Raw genomic sequence first — 23,929 nt, forward strand, 5'->3', positions numbered from 1 at the left:
GAAGTTAGGTTCCTTAAATGAAAATTACATACAGATTTTAGCATAATATAACTTGATGTTTTTACCTTTACATGCAATAAAATTAAGCACAAATCAGTATTATTAAAATCTGCATGCTTGATTGAAAAAGTTGCAAATTGATTATAGAATATTTAAATAGATACATAATAGAGATTGCCAGCTTAATCTCTACATCAGCAGAAACAGAAAAATACAAAAGACTGAGGGAGAATGAAATGAGTGATAGTGCAAAAAGTAAGACGAGTGGTGCTATTCATTTATGAACACATAGGGGAGATGGCTAGAGTGACACACAATGTATTTAACAACTGGTATTGTTACCATAGGCAGAAAGACAAGACAAAGCTTCGTGCTTTGCAGTGTCTGTGTGCCTTGTATGGGTGTCTGTCAACCTCTCCTCCCAACAGATGCAAATTCTCAGTGACCGGGTGGTGGGTCATGATTTAATCTGGCCCCATCCACACAGAGAAGAAATTTCTTTGGATTTTTGGCATTTGAAAGTATGCATTTTTAGGGCTTTTGTGAGTTTTTCCCTAAGGTAAGAATTTCTATGAACACTGATGGAAGTTTTGTGAAACTATTTCTACTTGCAAACAGCTGTTATATAACTCATTTCATTTTGTATTTGAAAGTTTGAATGGAATAGCCAAAGTGAAACAAATGGTCTTTCCTTGATAGTAGTCTTAGTAGAAATGTTTCTGGTTTACACATGGCAAGCTATCAAATTGAGGCCTAATTACAGTTTTCAATAGGTGGTTCTTAATGGCAAAGCAGTTATGACATTTAATAAGAACAGGAGCTAACTCGGTGGACTTAGATGTCTGATTATCATTTAAGCGTGTAATTGCATTTCAATACAATTAACAATAAAATTGAATGTATAAATTAATAGATGTGATTGTAATTCAATGCAATCTCTCATATTAAGGACATTATTTCTCAACTGATCGCAATATAATTTTGTGATTATTTTTCTTAATATTTTGTCTGACAAGAACAAAATATATGTAGTCAAAATCATGTTTTAATAAATTGAGATACCAAGTGTAATTATATTTTGATTAATTTAGATAAAATTTATGGAAACAAATATTAATGTTCCAATAGTCTAATTTAAATAAAATCAAGCTCCTTACTATGCTATTGAGAATTAAACCTAGACTTTGTCTATGGGTATATTATCAATTGATATAAATGAGGGATTGTGAAGCATTTGATCAAAGTACTGATTCCTATATTACAGTTATTATTTTTCACAAATTTTTATATATATAGGGGAATTCAGTTAAATCCTGAACTCCTTTACAGGGAAATGAAAAACAAGATTTAGCATTACTATGAAACAGCGTTGTTTTCTTCCTAAATGGTAATTTTAAGTGTAAAATTAAACTATGCTTTACATTATTTCATAGGCTGCATTATTTTTCACATGTAAATGATCTTATAGACACCAGGTAAATACAACACCTCTTTCTAATTACCATTACAGTAGTACCTCGGTTTTCGAAGGGTCTCCATTGAGGAACATTTTGGTCTAAGAACACCATAAACCCGAAGTAAATGCTTCGGTTTTCAAACACGCCTTGGAAGTCAAACATGTCACGCGGCTTCCGCTGAGTGCAAGATCCTGGGGGCTAGGGGTCAGCTGTTTTCGAACGTTTCAGAACTCGAAGGGTCTTTCAGAACAGATTACATTTGAAAACCGAGGTACCACTGTATTTCATTGCATATGCATTTAAAATAGTGCATAATTGGTACATAATTGATATATTTGGGGGCGATTTCCTGGAGGTTATAAATTCCCTCTCCTCAGGTCAATACAATGCAGTGTCTTTCTGGAAAGGGATAATGCCATAAAACTTTCCCTCTGAAGACAACCTGTCTTTCTCTCTCTGTCTCTGTCTGTCTAGCTCCCTCTTCCCCTCCCTCCTTTCCCTCTCCCTCTCTTGGTCTCTCTCCTTTGCTTGCTTTAAAGAAGCAAGTTGCATGGATCCCAGAGCCACTAGGAAGTGAATTCTGCCAACAACATGAGAGCAGTTGGAAACAGCTCCTTCCTCAAATGAAGCTCTGAGGAGAACCCAGCACTGGCCAATCCCTTACTGAAAATGACAGGCCTTGAGCAGAGGACCCATCTAAGTCACGTCTACATCTCTGAGCCACTGAAAATGTGTGTTGTTTTACGCCGTTCAGTGTTTGGTCATTTGTTAGGCAGCCATAGATTAGTACAGACAGCGGCATAGCAAGGTCAGGAGTGCCTCCCCTCTACTCTCATGGAACTTCCTTATGCAGCTATTATAAAATGTACCCGCGACTAGTGTAACGAACTCTGCTTATTCTTGAGGGTAAGCTCTTTGTTTAGCTACGCCGAGGGCTGAAATTGTTATCTCATACTATTCTAAAGTCTTCAGCTGCCATCTAGTTGCCTGTACTAGTCATTCCATTAAAGTACCACCCCGAGATGAAAGCACACAGCACAGTTCTGTTCGCACCTGTTTGTTGCTGAGCAAAACGATGCAATAGCGTGTTTGCAAGTCAAAGGGCAGAAAGATCAGCTCCAGGCTTGAAGATCCTTCCACTCCCAGGTAAAGGGTATGTGACTTGCAGAAGAATTCTCTGATGAAGCTGGACTTAATTGCTGCCAAAACATGAAGCAGTTTATTTACCTATCATTTCATAAGTGCTGTTCAAATAAAGTGGCTGTTTCAATTAGTCATTACAGTTTGGGGATGAAGAAACAAATGTTCAATGCCTTAGCACACAAGTTTAGAAGAGAATATACACATTTGTTAATAAAAGTATGGGTGACCCCAATGCAAGCTTGAGATAATAAAAAAAAGGTGTAATTATGACATCCTATTAAAGATGCCTTAATACATAGCAAAGTGGTCCCTGAAGAAATTTCAAAATTTGGGGGGACTACATAATGGTTCACATTACAGGGAGTAACAGACAACATGAAGTGGAAATACAGTATATATAATCTTTTTGCTGGTTTTAAAACATGTGCACAAATTCTTCAACATTGCCTTAAATGTGGTGACAAGGTGGGCCAGTCTTAGGGAGTTGATCCTAATGAAGCAAATGCTAGAATGGAGCAAGTCGAGCAGTGTGACTTCTGACACCAGATCAGAAAATGTAATACAATTTCCTCCTAATTATCTCACTTCCTGGTTTACTTGCTTTTAGAATCAAGCTGCTATCCTGTGAAGAAGCCTAGGCCACATTGGAGGCCATATGGAAGTGTCCAGGCCAATAGCCCCACCTGGAGTCCCAGACAAAAGGCATTCATCAGACATGTGAGTGAGAAAGCCTGTGGGGTGACACAAACTCCAGCCTCGATCTGACTGCAACTGCAAGTGTCACTTAGCTGAGGCCCGTCACCCCAGAAGTGTGAGAGATATTAATCATATTACATTTTTATTGTTTAATGCTACCACATTTACGGTAGCGTACTCTGTATAGCTACAGATAACCAGAACATTCCTTTATCTACTTTCCTATCTATCATTCTATCCATATTTTCTAAATCTATAGTTATTTCACAAAACAAAGTAAGCTGTGTTCTCCTTACAATTTTTTATTTTTATTATTAGTTTCAGGTGTATAAAACAACATAATGATCAGACATTTACACCCCTCACAAAGTGATACCCCAACAAGTCTACTGCCCATCTGACATCATATAAAGCTGTTACTATACCATTGACTATATTCTCTATGTTGTACTTTACATCCTGTGACTACACACACACACACACACACACACACACACACACACACACACACACACATTTATTTAATTATAGGTGACATTCAATATTATTTTATATTAGTTTCAGGTGTAATCCTTATAATTTCAAATATGGTGATACCTGTCACCTAAATAGGTTTAAGCAGTTCAGAATAAGCCAAAAGAAACATAAAGGTGATTTATCTAAATACATCCATTATACAGGTGAGGAAACTAAGACCCAGTAGTGAAAGGAAAGATGTGGGCAGAGTCCTCCAAAGGGTCATGCACAGAAAAGACTGAGGACCAACACTTGGGCCTCCCATTCAGCCAGCAATCCCCAGAGTTCGCATTCTGTCTGTAGTTTCATTTGCTCTTGCACTCTGTACATAAAAATAAGACATGAAAATAAATAAAAGCTTTCATTTGAGGTACTCACAGGTTTTTAACTCATTTGGGACATCAGAAGAGCCCTCAACAACATCATCTTCTTCGCTACTCCCAGCATCACTATCGTAAATAGAAAAACGTCAACAAAACAAACAAATCTCAAAAACAATTCTCTGTATTAATTAAATCTTACAGATCCTTAAAAATTATGGCTACCTACAATAAGATGTGCGAAGACCACAGGTTTCTATCATACATCATGTTATGTTTATAGTCTTTTAGAAATTTTAAAAATAAGAGAAATGAAGAAAAGCAATGTAATAATCATCCATATTTCCATCAGCATTTTTAAAAATTTGGTAAAAACAATTCCTAAGTACCATACAGAAGTAAACATTTGATAATAATAATAACCAAAATCCTGACACTTAAAAGCAGATGGTCTCAACTTAGGACTATGTATCTACTCTCTCCAAAAATGGCTCCAGATCTTGATGTCTTAAAAAATTTTCTTCTCTCAGCTTATTTTTTCCACATTTGTTTCTTTCTCATAAAGGCAGAAGGAGATGTGGGCAGCTGTTTTATCTCTGGTTACATTTTTGAAGATTAATTAGGAGATCATAGCCTGAAGCAATTGCCTCCCTTGAAAGGTTCCAAGTCTTCCAGAACTCATCAATTTTCCCCAATTTGCTCTTCACTTAGTATTCACGACTACTTCGCTCTACAAGCTGTCAATTACTATCTGGGCTCTCAGACATTGTCTGCCTGATTTTTTTTCTGAGAATACAAAACAACCATATTTTCTCACCTTGTCATCTGCTTTTGACTAAATTTGATATGGTAAAAATATATTGACTATTTCCAAGTTCTTTTAATCATATCTGTGCCATTTCTCCAGTCTTTTCTTTACACCAAATTCTTAATAAGGCTATTTACCACATCTTATAATTATCCTCTACTTATACTTCACAGGCATTCTGATTAGCAGTTTAAGTAATACCTTTTCTTTGAAAGTGAAGAACATTTAATATGTTATATAATTTGAGCATCTGATAGATATTTTAAGGCTATTACAGATATAATAGATGAATATTTTAGCATTTATAAGGGAGACTATATGGACACTGGGGGAAAAAAAACCAACAAAAATGCTTATTTTTCAATGTACAGAACCAGTGCCATGTCTTTGACAATGGAGCTCTGGGTAGAATGCCTGATTAATATCCTTAGATAATCTTCAAACCTCATTTTGTTCCATACTTGCAATTTCTAGCCATTCAGTCTTTTTTTTTTTTCATAGTGAATAGAAAAGCAGAGCAATTTGGGCTTCATCTCCTTTTTCTTTCCTTTACGTATTTTGTTGGAGAGCAGCTAATGAAAGTACTTTTTCAATAAATCAGAAAGTTGGCTCATTCTCAAAGGAGACTCTCAAACCCAGTAAAATTGAGTTACCTGTACTATTTATGGTAAAGACAGATAGAAAATATTTGCAGACCCAGGAATTTTATTAACTTGTTCATAAAGCTAATGATTATCATGATTAACTCAGAGACATCAGAAAAAAAGTAAATACAATAATCTGGCTCAAGAAAATTCTGTTTTACCTAATCAATGTTCTTGAGTTTAGAAATTCAGTGATAAACTCAACTTGTTTACAGAACCCGTATCTTGCATGTTCGAAAGACAGAAAACAACTAATTTACCTGTTTGTTATTCCCCACACCTCAGTCCATGCTATCATTTTCCTTGATGCTCATGGATTATTGTTGAAGTTATGGCAGAGGGAGCATGTTTAAACCCTTGGTCTTAAGGAAGAAATAGCATCCAAAGAGGCTAAAATTATACAAACTACTATAGATGAAGCAGCAAAATATTTTCTGCTAATTTAGTAGTGGGGCCAAAATCAGGGAATGGATCCTACTTTTGAGGTGTGAAGGATGACATTCCTTTGCTCCTCTGCAGTAGTGGCACGCAGCTATTTGCAAGTGAAATAATCAAAATGACATCGAACTGCTTCTATTCAGAGCATGAATAATAAACCAGCCCCAAGAATGACTTCCTACTCAAGCCTTTCCCAGTAGGGAACAGCTACTCCTGGGCCAACATTCAGGGCTGTGTCCATACCAAGTAGCAAATTATCAGGTTCAAGTCAAGTTTGTATGCACCATGGGAAAGAATATAAGAGGATTAATTTTTAGATTTATTCCATCTTCCATGTGTCCGAGAGTTCTTAAAAAAAAAAAAAGGGGGCCTGGTGGCCATCTGGAGGGCAGTAAGAATGGGTGTTTCCTGTTTTTGGTACCACTTTGGCCCCTGAGCAGTTGAAGAGTCTCTAAAGCAAGGGGTGAAAACCTGGGGTTCAAGGATAGAAAGGATCTGTGATTTTAAATGGGAAAACATTTTACCTTGACTTCCAGTAACTCTTAACAGCAATTTAAACCAAACTACAGTAGTATTGTCTGTACTATGACTTGGTCTCCAAATAATCACAGATATGTTTGGCACATATGTTGAGCTATTATTTATGTTCACTATCGTGTTTCCCTGAAAATAAGACCTAGTGGGACCATCAGCTCTAATGGGTCTTTTGGAGCAAAAATTAGTATAAGACCCGATATTATTATTATTATATTATACTAATATTTGCTCCAAAAGACACATTAGAGCTGATGGTCCCACTAGGTCTTATTTTCAGGGAAACAAGTACTACTTTTAAAGTATGACAGTTATTATCCCCACCATTAGTTCTCACTATGTATTGTGTTAATGAAGAAGTATGTATTTTCATATATTACAGCTTTTAAATATTTTGATAACCTACTGGAGTATTAGTTTCCTCTATGCTATAGAGTGAATTGTGTCCCTCTTAAACTCATATGTGGAAGCTAACTTCCAAAATGACTGTATTTGGAGATTGGGACTATATGAAGGTAATTAAGGTTAGAAATGAGGTCATAAGGGAGGGACGATGCTATAACAGAATTAGTGTCCTTGTAAGAAGAGATATCAGGGAGCTCACTCTCTCTCCATGTGTGCACAAAGTAGAGGTCATGTGAGTACACAGCCAGGTGGCTGCCACTCATAAGCCAAAAGCAGAGGCCTCAGCATGAGACCTAACCTTGCTGCCACCTTGGACTTCCAACCTCCAAAACTGTGAGAAATACATTTTTGCTGTTTAAGCCACACGTTCTATGGTATTTTGCTATAGCAACCCAAGCAGATTAAGATACTATGTAATCCTTGTATCTTACTTTGTGTATTTATAAAAAAACACTATTCTGTGAAGTATAATAGGCTTCATCAGACAGCCAAAGAGCCTGATGACATTGAAAGCAGGTATGAAACCCTAATAGAGAGCAAGAGGATTGTGGCAGATTGTTACTCTTAGTGTATAGCCTTCGATTCACTCTGCTTTCCTTAGAGACTTGCCTAATTCTATTAGGTTGGTGCAAAAGTAATTGCAGTTTAAAAGGTTAAAAATAATTGCAAAAATCACAATTACTTTTGTACCAACCTAATGATTGGTACTAATTATTCACTGTAGTAGAACGAAATATTTTAAAATCATACATCTCCAGGATCCAACCTTTTGGGGTTTTTAGCAAGAATCAGTACTCAGAAAAACATCTCTATTGGGGTCTTCTTTCCTTTGGGGGGCTATTCTGGGACACAGCGATGAATGATGACGCCCCTAAGCTCACGGAGTATACAGTCTGTCATGCAAAGTAGTTCTGCAAGAAATACAATGATAAACACTTCAACACCTTTTCAAACTTAATTCATATTCTCCTCTAGTCCATATGGACAAGTATATGTCTTCTACTTCCCCTGACCTGCCCCCCACCTGACTGCTTCTGTAACCCCCTCTTCCCACGCTCCTTCTATACTTGTACGCAAGTTCTCCCCCTTCTCTAGATTCTGGCCATCAAGCTCTTCTATTTCAGATGCCAATTGGTATATGATAAAGGAGAACACCAGAGTATAGTGTATGCGTGGAAAACAAAAGAGCTTAGTATTTATTATTCTCCTTAAAGGTCTTCTCCTCTGTAAAGACCTCTATAATATAGTGATACTCCTTTCCAATCAGCTCGCAGCACATTGTTTTTTTCTTGTTGTGTTTTGTGTCTTTTTTTTTGGTATAACATATACTACTGAATATATTCTGCCCTAAACAATTGCCTCCGTTTGTGTAGATTTTTTTTTTCTTTACTTGATGGTGGGCTCCTTGAGGATCAGATCTGTGGCTTATTTATCCCTATGTTTCTCCAGTACTAAGAATAGTGTTTGCGGTGCACTTGGTAAGAATTTATTGAATGATAAATAATTCAATGTCACTGGAAAAAACTAGCAAGTCCTATCACTGTAGGAAATTATTTACAAAGTGCTCATTTCTGAGCACTGTTAATACGTCATTCAATTTTAAAGTGTGGCTAAAATCAGTCCCCTATCCTGATCCTTTCTGATAATCCTTAGAAGATAATTAGAATTAAAAACTTCCTAACTCCTCTTGCTTATACACATGGGTCATGTTCCCATAGTAAAATGTGTGAAGAATATAAAGTTTTATCATCCATGTGGTTTCAAATGTGCTGTTGTAGAAGTATCTGTTGCTTAAGAACAGCAGCTTAGAGATAGTCATTTTTTTATCTTAATGGGAGACTATCATTTTTATGCCACCTGAAAGATAATTTCAGCACTTCACTGCTCATTTCAGAAGACGAAATTTATTATTTGGGGACATATTGACTGAAGTGACTCTGAGGAGCATAAGCCAGGTCATGCTGCAGGAACAACCCCATATCTCAGTGGATTAACACAACAGTTCATTTCTTGCTCTCATTAACTCCATCCTAGGTGGAGAGGATGCACTCAGAGATCCATTTCTCTATGTGCTTCTCTAGTCATTGTGGCAGGGAAAGGGAACAGGACAACAGCTCATAGGGTCTTAACCCTTTCACTACGTTAATTGATTTCAAGTTACTTTTTTCAAAATGTGTCAAAAAAACACAAAAAATCAAAACTTGATATTTTAACTATTTTATGGATATATACTTGAATTCCGCAGTAGAGGGAAAAGTTTTTTTGAGCTTGTAGGGTAAACTTGAACGCCAGCGGAGGTAAATATTCATTCAGATGTATCTGAATGTCGCAGCAAAGGAGTTAATGCTACCACTTGGAAAAGGCATTCAGCACTTCTCCTCACATGCCATTGGCCACACATTACCTTCAAGAACACTGGGTAAGTGTAATATTACCATGCGCCTAAAAAGAGGACAACACGGATATATTTAAAAAGCTCTAAAAAAATAGACAGTCTAAGGAGATTTTTTTAAAACCTTTTCTTGTTCTATTATGTTACCTTCCTGATTAAACCTAGTGAGCAGACCAGGATTTTATTGAGACATTGTTATGCTTATTATATGGTGTATTACATACAAAAGTGAATCATAGACACAGAACACCAGACTTCCATTCTGGTCATAATTTAAAATGCATGTTCTACCATTTGTGTCTGGGAATCTATGCGAGACAAACATTAGAGAGAGATTTTTTCTTTTTTAAACAAAACAGGATGTATAATATTACTAAGTATTATTTTATTAAGACATTGAAAGATCAAAGGTCCTCATTACGCCAATGAAGCTAGACTGAAGAAATATTAGGTAACTGCACTATTTGGAGATAAAATGAGTCTCTTTTGGTAGAAGCTGTTGGTTGCCTATCTGATCAGTAAACACTGGCCTTTTCCTCCTCACTGACAAAAACCCTCATTTTATTGTAATGTGTATGTAGAGAAAAGCAGTTTCTCAATTTTTCTTCCAGCTACTTTCAGTCACCTGATTAAGATTTGGCCAATGGGCTACAAGCAAACATGCTGGGATACTTCCCTAACAGAGAAAGGGCACGCTCTTACCCTTGTGCTTCCTCCTTTTTGCTACCTATTAAGTGGGTATTTAGCTGATCCTTGAGAAAGTAAACAAAGACTTGCCTGCTACATGAACTGGAGCCTGGAGATGTTACACAGTAAGCAGTCGGAACCCCAGACAAAGGAGCCACAGTAACTGCTTCTAATAAATTTCTTCAGAATTGTCAGGAAAAAGAAAAACAACAAACAGCCTTTTTGATGAACTTGAGACTGTTCTATCTCAACTCAACATATGGACTTGGGGCTCAGCATTCAATCCATACCAGTGCTGAAATGACAAACCAAGGGCTAGCCCTTCTTGAGAAACTATGTAGCTTTTGCTTTTACCAGCCCCCCCGCCCTTGATTTGATATGGGAGACAGTCTTTAGAGAGGTGCACAGGAGAAGTCCTCCATCCTTTAAACTAATGGCTCTGAGTTATTCTTTGAGAGTTAATCGGCGGAAGCCTGACTACTCTATGTTGGATCATGTTTTCCCTGATGCAACACTCAATGGTACGGCATCTTTATGTTCTTTTCTCAGAGGAAGACTTGAGAGAAGAAATAAAAACGTGTCATATTATAAATAGAAATGGAAGAGACTGCATGAGAAAAAATGATCAATAATGTTTGAGACCATCGTAGACACTCTTCTAAAGCCATACTTCAACCTAAGTTGACAATTATTATCGATGAGTATTTCCAAAGTTTCCTTTCCTTCCAAAATTAAATTATAAATGCTTTCATACCACTTTGTTCATTCCACTTTGTTTTTTATTTGAAAAGCATGACATAAAAAGAAGATGGCTTTACCTGTAGCTTGAGAATCTATTGCTTCAATAGTTTTAGAACTCTGGGTCTAATCAAAACCACTTCAGGATATTTTGCACGAAGGAATATTATGTTAAAATTGGGGATACAGAGTTCCTATACTGCGTTCCAAACTGTGAAAATAGACTCAATTTTGCTGTTCATTAAACTGATCTAACTTTGAGTTACTTGCGCTCACACATACCTATAGCACTGCTTTGAGATCTGACTCTAGTTTAATACACGTACTATAAATTATTTGCAATTAATGTGAAGAAATTATTTCAAGGCCATTCAGGCACAATCTATGATCACAAAGCTTCTCAATCAAGAAGCAAGGGACTGAAAAGATTAAAATCTGGGGAAAATGTTTAATGAAGTGTTTTTTAGCAATACTAGCATTATATACTATAAATAGATTAACATAAAATGCCTACAATACTCTATTCTTATGGTATCTAGAATGTTGTCTTATGGCTCAATGTATTAATTCATATTTTATTGTTCACAAAGGCAAAATGTGAAAGGAAGACTTTGAATGCCTTAGTTAAGCATGAAATCAGCTTTCAATAAGACAAATGCAATAAGACAAAAATGATTTCTCCTTTAACAATTTTTCTCACAGAAAAACCAATAAAGAAATCAAATGTTTTATAATAAATGCAATTCTTATAAACTAGCAAAATTACTGGCTTAAATACAATTCACTTTTGGAAACTAACCAATATTCATTTTAATCTAAGCAAAATCTGCACCATCACTTTCATGGTTTCTGATGACTTTAACATTGGAAATTCTTGTGGCATCAACATGGCCAAATCTTTGCCTCCTGGGATGGGTTTGTTTTTTTTTTATTTGGATCTGAATGGATGACACTGATGCTATCAAGCATCACAGAGACAAAGGTACATGCATTTCATTAATGGATACCTGCATTATTTTCTTTCTGCCTGACTTTCTTCAACCTTGGTAATTATTTTTATTCTACATCACTTTAAATAGTTACTCTATATAGTTGACCCTTGAACAACATTGGGGGTGTGGGGTGTCCACCCTCGTGCAGTCAAAAATCCACATGTAACTTCTGACTCCCTGAATACTTAACTACGAATACCCTGTTGAACAGAAGCCTTACCAACAACATAACCAATTAACACATATTTTGCATGTTGTATGTATTATATATTGTATTCTTACAATAAAATAAGCTAAAGAAAAAGGTTACTAAGAAAATCATACGGAAGAGAAAACACATTTAACAGTATTTTTTGAAAAAAAACTCCATGTTAAGTGGACCCGCACAGTTCAAACTCAGTTGTTCAAGATCAACCATAGTTTAAAACAGAGAAATATAAAGAAATCTAACTTAAAAGAATTCTGCCTCTCTATTCAGAAGTCAATGTTTCTTTCTAAACTAAATACAGACCTCATAACATAGGTAGAATAAGCTTAAATACAGTAGATACTCATTATCCATGAATGCCATTATTTGCAAATTCACCTTCTTGCTAAAACTGATTTGTAACCCACAAGTCAATACTCATGTGGCTTTAAGAGCTGTTTGCGGAAATGCACAAAGTGGCAAAAAGTTCCAGTCACTGGTCAAGCCAAGTTCCCAGCTGAGCTCACACAAGGTGACGCTGGGCTTTTTTGTTTCAGTTCTCATACATAGATGACCAGAGGATGGAGACGGTAGAGGGCAGTGCAAAAGGGTAAGAAGCTCCTGCTTTGGGGCTAGGTGGACAGGGTCTGAAACCCTTCTCTGGTACCTGCTAGTGGCATAGCCTCAGACAAATCATTTAACACTTCTGAACCTCAATTTCTTTGCGTCAAGTCCAGAAAGTAGAATCTATTAAGACGGATTCTTTTTAGGATTTACAATTATAATCTACGTGATTGTATGTATTTCTCCTAGGAGTAATGGTTCAATATTCATTAATTGAATACCTGCAGCAATTTCATAGATCCTGAGTACCATGATCATGTGCATATTTATTCAATTTTCATGCCCGTAAACCTAGTACCACATAAGAGAATAAGTGTGACTATTAAATTATATATAAATTACATAGTTCAAATAAAGAAAAATTATTATGTAATTATATAAAAAGTTTACTTGAATTTGTCAGAATTTTTCCTCAGTAATTAAAAGCACAGAATTTACAGACATTTACCCACGCTTCCTGCGGTTGGGGAATTGTCCAGATGCAATTAATTGAGATGTCAGAGAGATAAATTTTGAGGATTCCACCAACATGACACTAAAATCAATGAAAACAAAGATTATTTTGGATCCTACTATAACAAAAGTCAGATGAGCACAAACATACTTCTTTTAAATTTTTTTATCATTCATCAAATATAATAATTAGAATCTGAATAAATTACAGTTCAGAAAGCCGAGTTCTCATTCTGCAACTCAAAACATAGATGTTAGAAAGAAGAGAAACATCTGAAATGGAAATATGTAAAAAATAATATATTTTTTTTAATTTATTGGGGTGACAAAGAAAAATAATATTCTTTTATGTGGAAAGGCAACTCTGAATTCTCATGGCAAGAAAATGTAGAACATAAATGACCACCCAAATTATATTCCAGAAACAATGAGTAAATCACACATTGGACTTAATGAATTGTTAGAGCTGTATATATTTAATAATTTCTAATCCTATTTCCAAAAAAGAGAAATGTTTCTTTCAGGAGTGGACAGGAGATGTGGGTACCTAGTTAATCAGTGATTTAATAATTATGCCATCTTCTGGAATCACACAGAAATTTACTCCATCTTATATGATAATGCTCTTATGATATAATAATTTATTCAAGAAACAGTTTGAGAGATTCCATTACATGTTAGGTGTAGGACTAGGTGCTGGAAAATACAAATGTGAATATGTTATCCTCTCTACCTTAGGTTGCCCACACTGTAGTTGGAGGATAGTGTGGAAATGATATTCTAACAGTAGGTGAAAGATGTCATGAATAACCATGTCAGGAATGAATGTCTAATTCTACCTGCAGAGTTGAACAGAATCTGTATAATACTGTAAAGAACAAATTTATCCAAACTTGAGTTGTTAAAAGAAATCTTTCTTTAAAATTATGTAACAGTTATTAAGATCTCACAATAGCTCTCCAATAAAAAACAGATCAATAATAAAATTAATCAAACGTTTTAGTCTTGAAACACATTCACAAATACAAACACAACTGCATATAGAAACTAAAATGCAAAATATTCATATGTCCTAATGTTAATATAATGAATGCTAACATCAGTTTCTGTCCTTTTGTTTGAACTTGATATTTCTGATGCTTTCATATAAGCGTTGTAAGGAATTATATGAATATTTAATACTAAAAGCTTTTAAACAAAATTAACTGCAATAAAATGTAAACTATGAACCATGTAAAACACGTATGTATCAGACTACTTGATTTGCTTGTAACAGTTAGAGATAAGCAAATGTAGGAAGAATTCTTCTCCAGAGCATAATTTAAATTTAAAGTCAGGCACTGAATTCTCATTTAAATCTCATAAGATTATGAGGCAGAAAACATTTACAATGTTTCTTTATATTTCTATAAATCCAAAGTGAATCACTGGGCCATGTTATTTTGGAGATAATTTGTTCTGGTTAAAAAACAATCACAAGGATAACACAATTTGACACACAAATAAAAAGACTAAACCAATATAATAAATATTAAATTTTTCATATACTATACATGTATGATTTTGAGATAAAATAGAATTGCATATGGTTGTTTGAAAAGTCCCTGCTTAATAATAGTAAACATGCTTTCCTTAAAACAGACACATTAATTGTAAAAATGAAACATAAATTGCCATTAAAATGGACAAAAATCCTATTTGATTACTGCAGTTCTAAATCAGTTGTATAATCATCATCTGGAGAGCTTGTTAGAAATGCAGATTCTCAACCATCGATTTGCGTGAATTCTGACATAGTCGGTCTGGCATGGGTCCCAGGAACCTCCACCTAAGAAAGCTTCCCCAATGTTTTTTAAATGCCTTGTCTACGGATTAAACTTTGAGCAATCCTGACTTAGACCAGCCCTGGTCTAACATGTACAAGCAAATACTCTGGAGATGCTGTTAAAGGTAGATTTGACTCAACTGGATTGGAGTAGGCCTGAGATTCTGGTTTTCTACAAGCTCCCAGGTGCTGTTGATTTGGCTGATCCAAGGATCACACTTTGAGAAGCATGAGTCTAATGTAAAACAAAAAGCATCCTTTAAACAATAAAACTAGGATAGCAGGAAAAGAAAGCCAGGGAATGGCAGAGTTAGACCCACCATATACTCACCCCTTTATAAAAGCTTACAAACACACTGGAAAAAAATTGTCAAATTAACTTTTTCTGAGCTCTGGCTAATTAAGAAAAAGCTTGCAACAATCTGATCACTGTTTATTCAAGAAAAACTGCCAAACATTGGTAAAAGTAGTAGAATCTGTAGCCTTAGGACTGTTATGTTGCAACTCCCATCCTCCTCTCCATAGCTGGGCAGTAGCCTTGACAACTAGCAGCCTTGCAACCAAGGTAGTTGTAAAAACCCACAGGCTTGCAGCCCCATGAGGGGACATACTGAGATTAGAGCTCTTCTAAAGCATCCAATCCCTAGGCATGGTTATTGTTTAACCTGTCTTGCAGCTCCCTGGAAAAACTCAATTTGCAAGGTGTTGTCTTTATTTGACCTGACTCAAAGGGAAACACATATCCCCAGGACGTTTTTCTGAAACAATCAGTAGCAGTTGTACTGAGGCTGCTACAGCAGTTGAATCAAATAAGAGCCTGATAAAACATAAAGGGAAGATCTGGGGAACAAGGTGCCCGTAAGCAGGGCTGCAGTAGCTAGCTAGATCCACAAAATATATCAAAGATCTTCAACTCCACCTATGACAGAAAATGATGTCTCACCAAATAAAGACTATGAATAAAGAGAAATTATACAAAAGAACCAATTATAAATTCTCGACTTAAAAAGTACAATACTTGAAATAAAAAAATCACTAGAGGGACTCAAAAGCAAGACTGAGGTGGTAAAAGAGCCAGTGCACTTGAAAATAGGTCAAGTAAAATGATTAATTCCAAAGTATAGAAAAGCATCAAATAGAGAATATCAAAAAAAGAGACTGAGGGCAGGCCCGGTGGCTCAGGCGGTTAGAGCTCCATGCTCATAACTCCGAAGGCTGCTGGTTCGATTCCCACATGGACCAGTGGGCTCTCAACTACAAGACTGCCAGGTCGATTCCTCGACTCCCGCAAGGGATGGTGGGCTCCGCCCCCTGCAACTAAGATTGAACACGGCACCTTGAGCTGAACTGTCGCTGAGCTCCCAGAATACTCAGTTGGTTGGAGCGCGTCCTCTCAACCACAAGGTTGCCGGTTCGACTCCCGCAAGGGATGGTGGGCTGCGCCCATTGCAACTAGCAACGGCAACTGGACCTGGAGCTGAGCTGTGCCCTCCACAACTAAGACTGAAAGGACAACAACTTGAAGCTGAATGACACCCTCCACAACTAGGATTGAAAGGACAACAACTTGACTTGGAAAAAAAAAAAAGAGAGAGAGACTGAAATTAATAAAAGAGCCAAATGGAAATTCTGGAGTTGTCAACTACAATGACAGATATGAAAAAAATCACTAAAGCAGCTCAACAGTGGATTTGAGGTGGCAGGGAAAAAAAATACAAACTGAAGATTGATAGATTGTAGTCTGAAGAACACAGAGAGACTCTGAAGAACACAGAAAGACACAGTAAAGAAAAAAAAAAACAGTCTCATACATACATAGTGCACCATTAAGTGCACCAACATGTGTGTAATGGAATTACTAGGACAGTAGAAAGAGAAAGGAAAAGGTAAACAATTTGAAAAATGAGGTGGGTAAACAAAGCTGGAGCCACCATGTGCCCTGATTTCAAACTGTCTTACAAAGCTATAGTATTTAAAACAGTATGGAATTGGCATAAAAACAGATATATAGATTAATGGAACAGAAAAGAGCACAGAAATAAACCCACACATATATGGTCAATTAATTTACAACAAAGGAGCCAAGATTATGCAAAGGTGTCTTTTCAATAAATGATGTTGGGAAAACTGTATAGCCATATGCAAAAGACTAAAACTTGACCACTATCTTACGCTATACATGAAAATTAACTCACAATGGATTAAAGACGTGGACATAAGACCTGAAACCATAAAGCTCCTGGAAGAAAATAAAGGCAGTGAGCTCCTTGACAATGATGTTTTGAATCTGACACCAAAAGCAAAAGCAACAAAAGCATAAATAAACAAGCGGGACTACATCAAACTAAAATGTTTCTACACAGCAAAGAAAATCCTCAACAAAATGAAAAGCCAACCTACAGAATGGGAGAAAATATTTGTAATCATATATCCGATAAGGGACTAATATACAAAATATGTAAAGAACCCAACAACTGAATAACATATATGTAGTACATAAGTGTATATAAGGTGTGATCAACAAATACGGTAAATGTTTAAATAAAAAAATGTATTACAGTAAAAGACACATTGCCATTAATCCTCCTCAAAATACTCCCCTTTGTTTCTTTTTTTTTTAAATTTATTGGGGTGACAATTGTTAGTAAAATTACATAGATTTCAGGTGTACAATTCTGTATTACATCATCCCATTGTGTGTTCACCACCCGGAGTCAGTTCTCCTTCCATCACCATCCCCTTCATTTCGAACACACTTATGACATCTTATCCCATCGTTCTTGCCACTTTCTGAAGCAGCTCTGGAAGTCTTCTTTTGTGAAGTCTTTAGTTGTGCTGCCATTGTTGCCTCGATGTCCTGAATCGATTCATAGCATTTCCTTTCATGGTCATTTTTGACTTTGGGGAAGAGCCAGAAGTCACATGGTGCCAGTTCCAGTGAGTAAGGTGGATGAGGACACACCGTAATGTTTTTATTTGACAGAAATTGCCATACCAGAAGCGATATGTGACACAAAGTGTTGCCATGATGGAGGATGAAGTAAAGATACTCACAAAAGAGGACTTCCAGAACTGCTTCAGAAAGTGGCAAGAATGACGGGATAAGTGTGTTAGAAGCAAGGGGAAATATTTTGAGGGGGACTAATGGCTATGTGTCTTTTACTGTAATGATTTTTTAAATTTAAACATTCACCATGTTTTCTGATCACACCTTGTACATACATATACAGAGGGTGCCAAAAACCTGTATACACACTTTAAGAAAGGAAAACTATTAAAATTGTAATACTCAATATATACCAATAACAAAAGATGAATACAAGTCATATTTGACTTCTGCAATTACAAGAGGTGCTCAAAGTGGTTACCATCAGCATCCAGACACGTCTGATTACGGCAAACTACCGCATGAGCAATGTTGACCAAAGTATCTACTTGTATTGCTGCGCATGCCGTTTCAATTTCTTCACACAGTACAGTGCGTCTCAAACTCATCACGAATGCATGCAATTGTTAGTCGTGTTGGAGGTTCTGTTACATACTCACACCTCCATTGTTGTTGTACTTCCACAATGTTCTCGAATTTAAAATACCACTTCAAAATGGTCTTGCACTGCTCAAATGACAACCATGCTTCCACCATTTTCTTTGACTGTCCTGCCTGTCACGTGGTAATGCTAGCATTCATTTGATTAATGCCACCTTTTGAGCAAATGTCATACTACACATTGCTACCATAATTCAACTCTGAAAAGTAATACATAGATAACATCTCTTAAAATGTGTATACATTTTTTGGCACCCTGGGGTGTGTGTGTGTGTGTGTGTGTGTGTGTGTACACATATGGACATATATATACATATACGTGTATATATATCCAATTTAAAAACGGGCAGAAGATCTGAATAGATTATTTTTCCCAAAAAGACATACAGACGGCCAACAGGTATATGAAAAGATGCTCAACATCACTAATCATCAGAAAAATGGATATCAAACCACAATGAGATATAACCTTACACCTCTTAGAAAGCCATCATCCAGAAATCAACAAGTACTGGCAAGGATGTGGAGAAAAGGGAACCTTTGTACACAGCTGGTAGGACAGTAAATTGGTATAGGTATTATGAAAGACCACATGGAGGCTCTTCAAAAAATTAAGACTAGAGCTGCCATACAACCCAGCAATACCACTTCTGGGTATTTATCCAAAGAAAACAAAAACACTAATTCAAAAAGGCATATGTACACCTATGTTCCTTGCAGCATTATTTACAATGGCCAAAATACAGAAGCAACCTAGGTAACTATCAATAGATGAATGGATAAAGAAATTGCCATATATATATATATATATATATATATATATATATATATATATACACATACACACACACACACACACATACATATATATATATATATATATATATATGTATATATATATGGCCAAAAAAAGTATACACATTTTAAGAAAGGAAAAATGTATTAAAATTGTAATAATATATAGTGATAACAAAAGATGAATACAAGTCACATTTGACTTCTGCAATTACAAGAGGTGCTCAAAGTGATTACCAACAGCATAATTTAAATACAGCTTTTTCCTTTCTTAAAATGTGCATACATTTTTTTGGCACCCTGTGTGTGTGTGTGTGTGTGTGTGTGTGTGTGTGTGTGTGTGTTTGTATAATAAAATATTACCCAGCAATAAAAAGGTATAAAATTTTCCCATTTGCAACAACATGGGTGCACCTAGAGGGTATTATGCTAAGTGAAATAAGAGAAAGACAAATACCATGTGATTTTACTTATATGTAGAATCTAAGAACACAAAACAAATGAACAAATAAAACAAAACAGAAATAGACTCACAGATGTATAGAGAATACGCTGGTGGTTGACAAGAGGCGGTGGGGGTAAAGAGATGGGTAATAAAAAATAATTAAATATTGCCATTTGTGACAACATGGATAGACATCAAGGATATTATGCTAAAAGAAATAAGTCAAACAGAGAAAGACAAATACTGTATAATCTCGCTTATATATGAAATCTAAACAAAACAAAATACCAGCTCATAGATACAGAGAACAGATTGGTGGTTGCCAGAGGTGGGCATGTGACAGACGGGAGAAATGGATGAAGAGGGTCCAAAGGTAAAAAGAAAGAAAAAAAAGGAAAAAATTAAATACAAGTATTTATCTTACTTTTCGTACATGAACCATAGCATTGAATAACCAAATAGATCACGGGAAGTTCTCTTTATAAAAATATTCCAACTAATACATTTCATATACTAGCAATGATAGAGATGGAATATCACTATTTTGCAACCCCCAATGAATAATGAATATACGCATTGGTTAATGGCAGCTAACATTTCAAAAAATGACAAAAAGATTTTCCATGCTTCCATGATAAAAGGATGTATCATTTCCATGTCAAAGGGATTGAACATGACTCTAACCATGCTGCTGTATCTAGCTGCCAATTAGCAAAACAGACAACTTACAAAAGAACATGTGAAGCTGCACCGTGAAAATGAAATCAGCAAAATCTAGACTACTGGCAAATGCATGTCAAACAGCCCATGTTCTTCAACATATGATTGTAAGGAAAAGAGATGGTGAAGGAAGCTGTAAATCATTTAAAAGCCACATGAATTTTTTTTAATGGGGAAGAGTAAACTCCAATGCCCTGAAATGCACATTTGTACATGTCACTTCCTTGATTACTATGAAAGTCAAGACAGCAATTTCTCCAAGAAGGAAAGAGGAGATACGGAATGGTGTGCAAAGTTCTTTTTCTTGACTCAAATACAAATATATTTACCTTATAATAGTTTATGCAATGATACATTTGTATTTCTGCCAAAAAATAAAAATAAAAAAATGAGATGGGTGAGAGTGAACCTGGATTGGGCTGTGAAAATCCAGGAGGTAACGTGAATCCATAGGAACAAATAATGAAAAACAGAAATAATAAATAAATGGCTTAAATATAATGAAAACTATAAATATATACTTTCTGTTATGGGCTGAATCGTGTCCCCCCCACCCACCCCAAACTTCATATGTTTAAGCTGCAACTCCTAGTACTCCTCCCTGTGACTATATTTATAGATAGAACCTTTAAAACGTGATTAGGTTTAAATGAGGCTGTTAGAGTTGGCCATACTCCATTCTGACTGGTGTCCTTTCAAGAGGAAATGTACACATACGAAGAAACATCAGAAAAGACCATGTGAGAACACAGAAGGTAGCCATCTGCAAGCCAAGGAGAGAGGGCTCAGAAACCCAATCTGCCAACACAGTTGATCTTGGACTTCTATCCTCCAAAATTGTGACAAAGTAAGTTTCTGTTGTTTAAGCCACCTCGCCTGTAGTACTTTGTTATGGCAGCCCCAGAAAACTGATACTGTCCTTTCTTCTCTCAGCTTTCTTAAGATTATAAAAATTACACAAAATAAAAAATATTCACAAATATTATAACATTATTAATTATTGTAACACTATTGATATAATATGTATCACAAAAATACCACAAAAAAGGGGGGAAGGGAATAGAGCTATATAAGAGTAACACTTTGTGAGTCTCAGTGGAATTAAGTTAGCATATATTTGAATTTGATTATGGTAAGATGCATTTGGTAAACCCTAATGTAACCACTAAGGACATAACTCCAAAAATACAGTTAATAAGTCATTTTAAAAAATTAAAATGCTGCCTTAGAAAATATTCACTTAATGTAAAATAAAGCAGTTATGGCAGAACAGATGAACAAAAATAGACATGAAATATATAGAAAAATAAATAGAAGTTGGCTGATGTAAATCGAACTATGTCAGTAATAACATGTCAATGCATTAAACAATGCAATCAAAAGGTAGCGATTATAAGAGTAGGTTTAAAAACAAACAAAACAAGATCCAACTATATGGTCTCTACAAGAGATACACTTTAAATTCAAAGATAGAAATAGACTGAAAGCAAAAAAATAGAAAAACATATATCATGCATACAACTACAAGAAATCTAGGGCAGCCATACTAATACCAGACATAACGGAATTTAAAATAACAACAACAAAAAACTGTACATGAAGAGAGACGTTTTATAATGGTAAACACTTTCAAACTCCTTTTAGTATATCAGCATTACCCTGATAGCAAAGCCAGACAAAGATATGACAAAAAAAGAAAATTACAGACCAATATACCTGCCGACCATTGATGCAAAACATCCTCAACAAAATATAAACAAATCAAATTCAACAGCACATTGAAAGGATCACACACCACTATCAAGTGCAATTTATCCTGAGATGCAAGGATAGTTCAACATGCAGATATCAATAAATGTGATACACCACATTAATAGGTTGAAAGATCAAAAATCATATAACCATCTCCATAGATACAGAAAAAGTATTAAACAAAATTCAACATCTTTTCATGATAAAAACTCTCAACAAATTAGGAATAGAAGAAACACCTTAAAATAATAAAATTCATAGATGACAAGCCCACAGTATAAACATCATACTCCATGATGAAAACCTGAAAGCTTTTCCTGGAAGATCAGAAACAAAACAAAGATGCTCACTTTCATCACTTCTATACAACATAGTACATACAGGAAGTCCTAGCCACAGCAAGAAAAATAAAAGGCGTCAAAGTCAGAAAGGAAGAAGTAAAATTATCTCTGTAGATAACATGAACTTAGGTATAGAACCCCCCACACAAAAAATCTGTTAGAACTAATATATTCAGTAAAATTGCAAGATATAAAATCAGCATTAAAAAGTTGCATTTCTATACACTAACAACAAACTATCTGAAAAGGAAATTAAGAAACCAATTCCATTTACAATAGCATGAAAAAGAGTAAAATACTAAGGAATAAACAGAACCAAGGAAATAAGAAGCTTATACACCAAAAACTATATTACATTGATGAAATATTTTAAAAGACACACAAAAGAATGGGAAGATGGTCTTTGTTCACAGACTGGAAGTCTTATATTGTTAAAATGTCCATACAAAGTTGAGGATGAAATGGGGAGTTGTATAAATTTTCAGTTATGCAAGATGAGTAAGTACTAGAGATGTGCTATACAACAAAACAATCTTCAGATTCAGTGCTATCCCCACCAAAATCCCAATGACATTCTTTACAGATATATAAAAAAACAATCCTAAAATTCATATGGAACCACAAAAGACCCAGAATAGCCAAAGTGATCTTGAAAAAAAAGAACAAAGATAGACGCATCACATGTCCTGATTTAAAATCTATTACAAAGCTACAGTAATTAAAACAGTATGGTACTGATATAAACACAGACATATAGAATGAAGAATAGAAGACCCCAGAAATAAACCATCAACTGATCTTCAACAAGGGTGCCAAGAATACACAATGGAAAAGGAGAGTCCCATCGATGAATGATGTTGGAAAAACTGGATAACTATACACACAAAAGTAAAATCAGACCCTATGTTGCACTATACACAAAAATCAACTGAAAATGAATTAAAGACTTAAATTCATTAAAGACCTGAAGCCGTAATTCTCCTAGAAGAAAACATATGGGAAAAGCTTCTTGACATTGGTCTTGGCAATACCTTCTTGGATATGACACCAAAAACACAGGCAACAAAAGCAAAAATAGACAAACAGGACTAGATCAGACTATAAAGCTTCTGCACAGCAAAGGAAACAATCAAGAGTTAAAGGCAACCTATGGAGTGGGATAAAATAGTAAACCATTATCTGATAAGGAGTTAATATCTAAAATATATAAGAAACTCCTGTAATTCCATAATTAAAAAACAAAACAGATAACCGAATTAAAAATGGCCAAAGAACTTAACTAGACATTTTTCCAAAGACAACAGAGATGGCTAACAGGTATATAAAAAGGTGTTCAACATCACTAATAATCAGGAAAATGCAAATCAAATCCATAATTAGATATCACCTCACACCTGTTAGGATGGCTGTTACGCAAAAAGCAAGAGATAATACATGTTGGTGAGTATATGGAGGAAAGGGAGCACTGGT

The 23,929-nt window shown here is 35.5% G+C and overlaps 1 protein-coding gene across 1 annotated transcript in view; it reads right to left on the reverse strand.

The window, feature by feature from the left end:
• The window catches only part of CFAP47 (cilia and flagella associated protein 47), a 374,965-nt gene that overhangs the window by 145,545 nt on the left and 205,491 nt on the right, over positions 1 to 23,929 (reverse strand). The window contains exons 40-42 of the mRNA XM_033099951.1: positions 13,030 to 13,116; positions 4,191 to 4,261; positions 2,511 to 2,656 (exon numbers count right to left, since the gene is read on the reverse strand). Coding sequence (XP_032955842.1) covers positions 2,511 to 2,656; positions 4,191 to 4,261; positions 13,030 to 13,116 — 304 coding nt within the window. The remainder of the gene's footprint in view (positions 1 to 2,510; positions 2,657 to 4,190; positions 4,262 to 13,029; positions 13,117 to 23,929) is intronic.

Source organism: Rhinolophus ferrumequinum, chromosome X, assembly GCF_004115265.2.
Source record: "Rhinolophus ferrumequinum isolate MPI-CBG mRhiFer1 chromosome X, mRhiFer1_v1.p, whole genome shotgun sequence".
In the NCBI taxonomy this organism is placed as follows: domain Eukaryota; kingdom Metazoa; phylum Chordata; class Mammalia; order Chiroptera; family Rhinolophidae; genus Rhinolophus; species Rhinolophus ferrumequinum.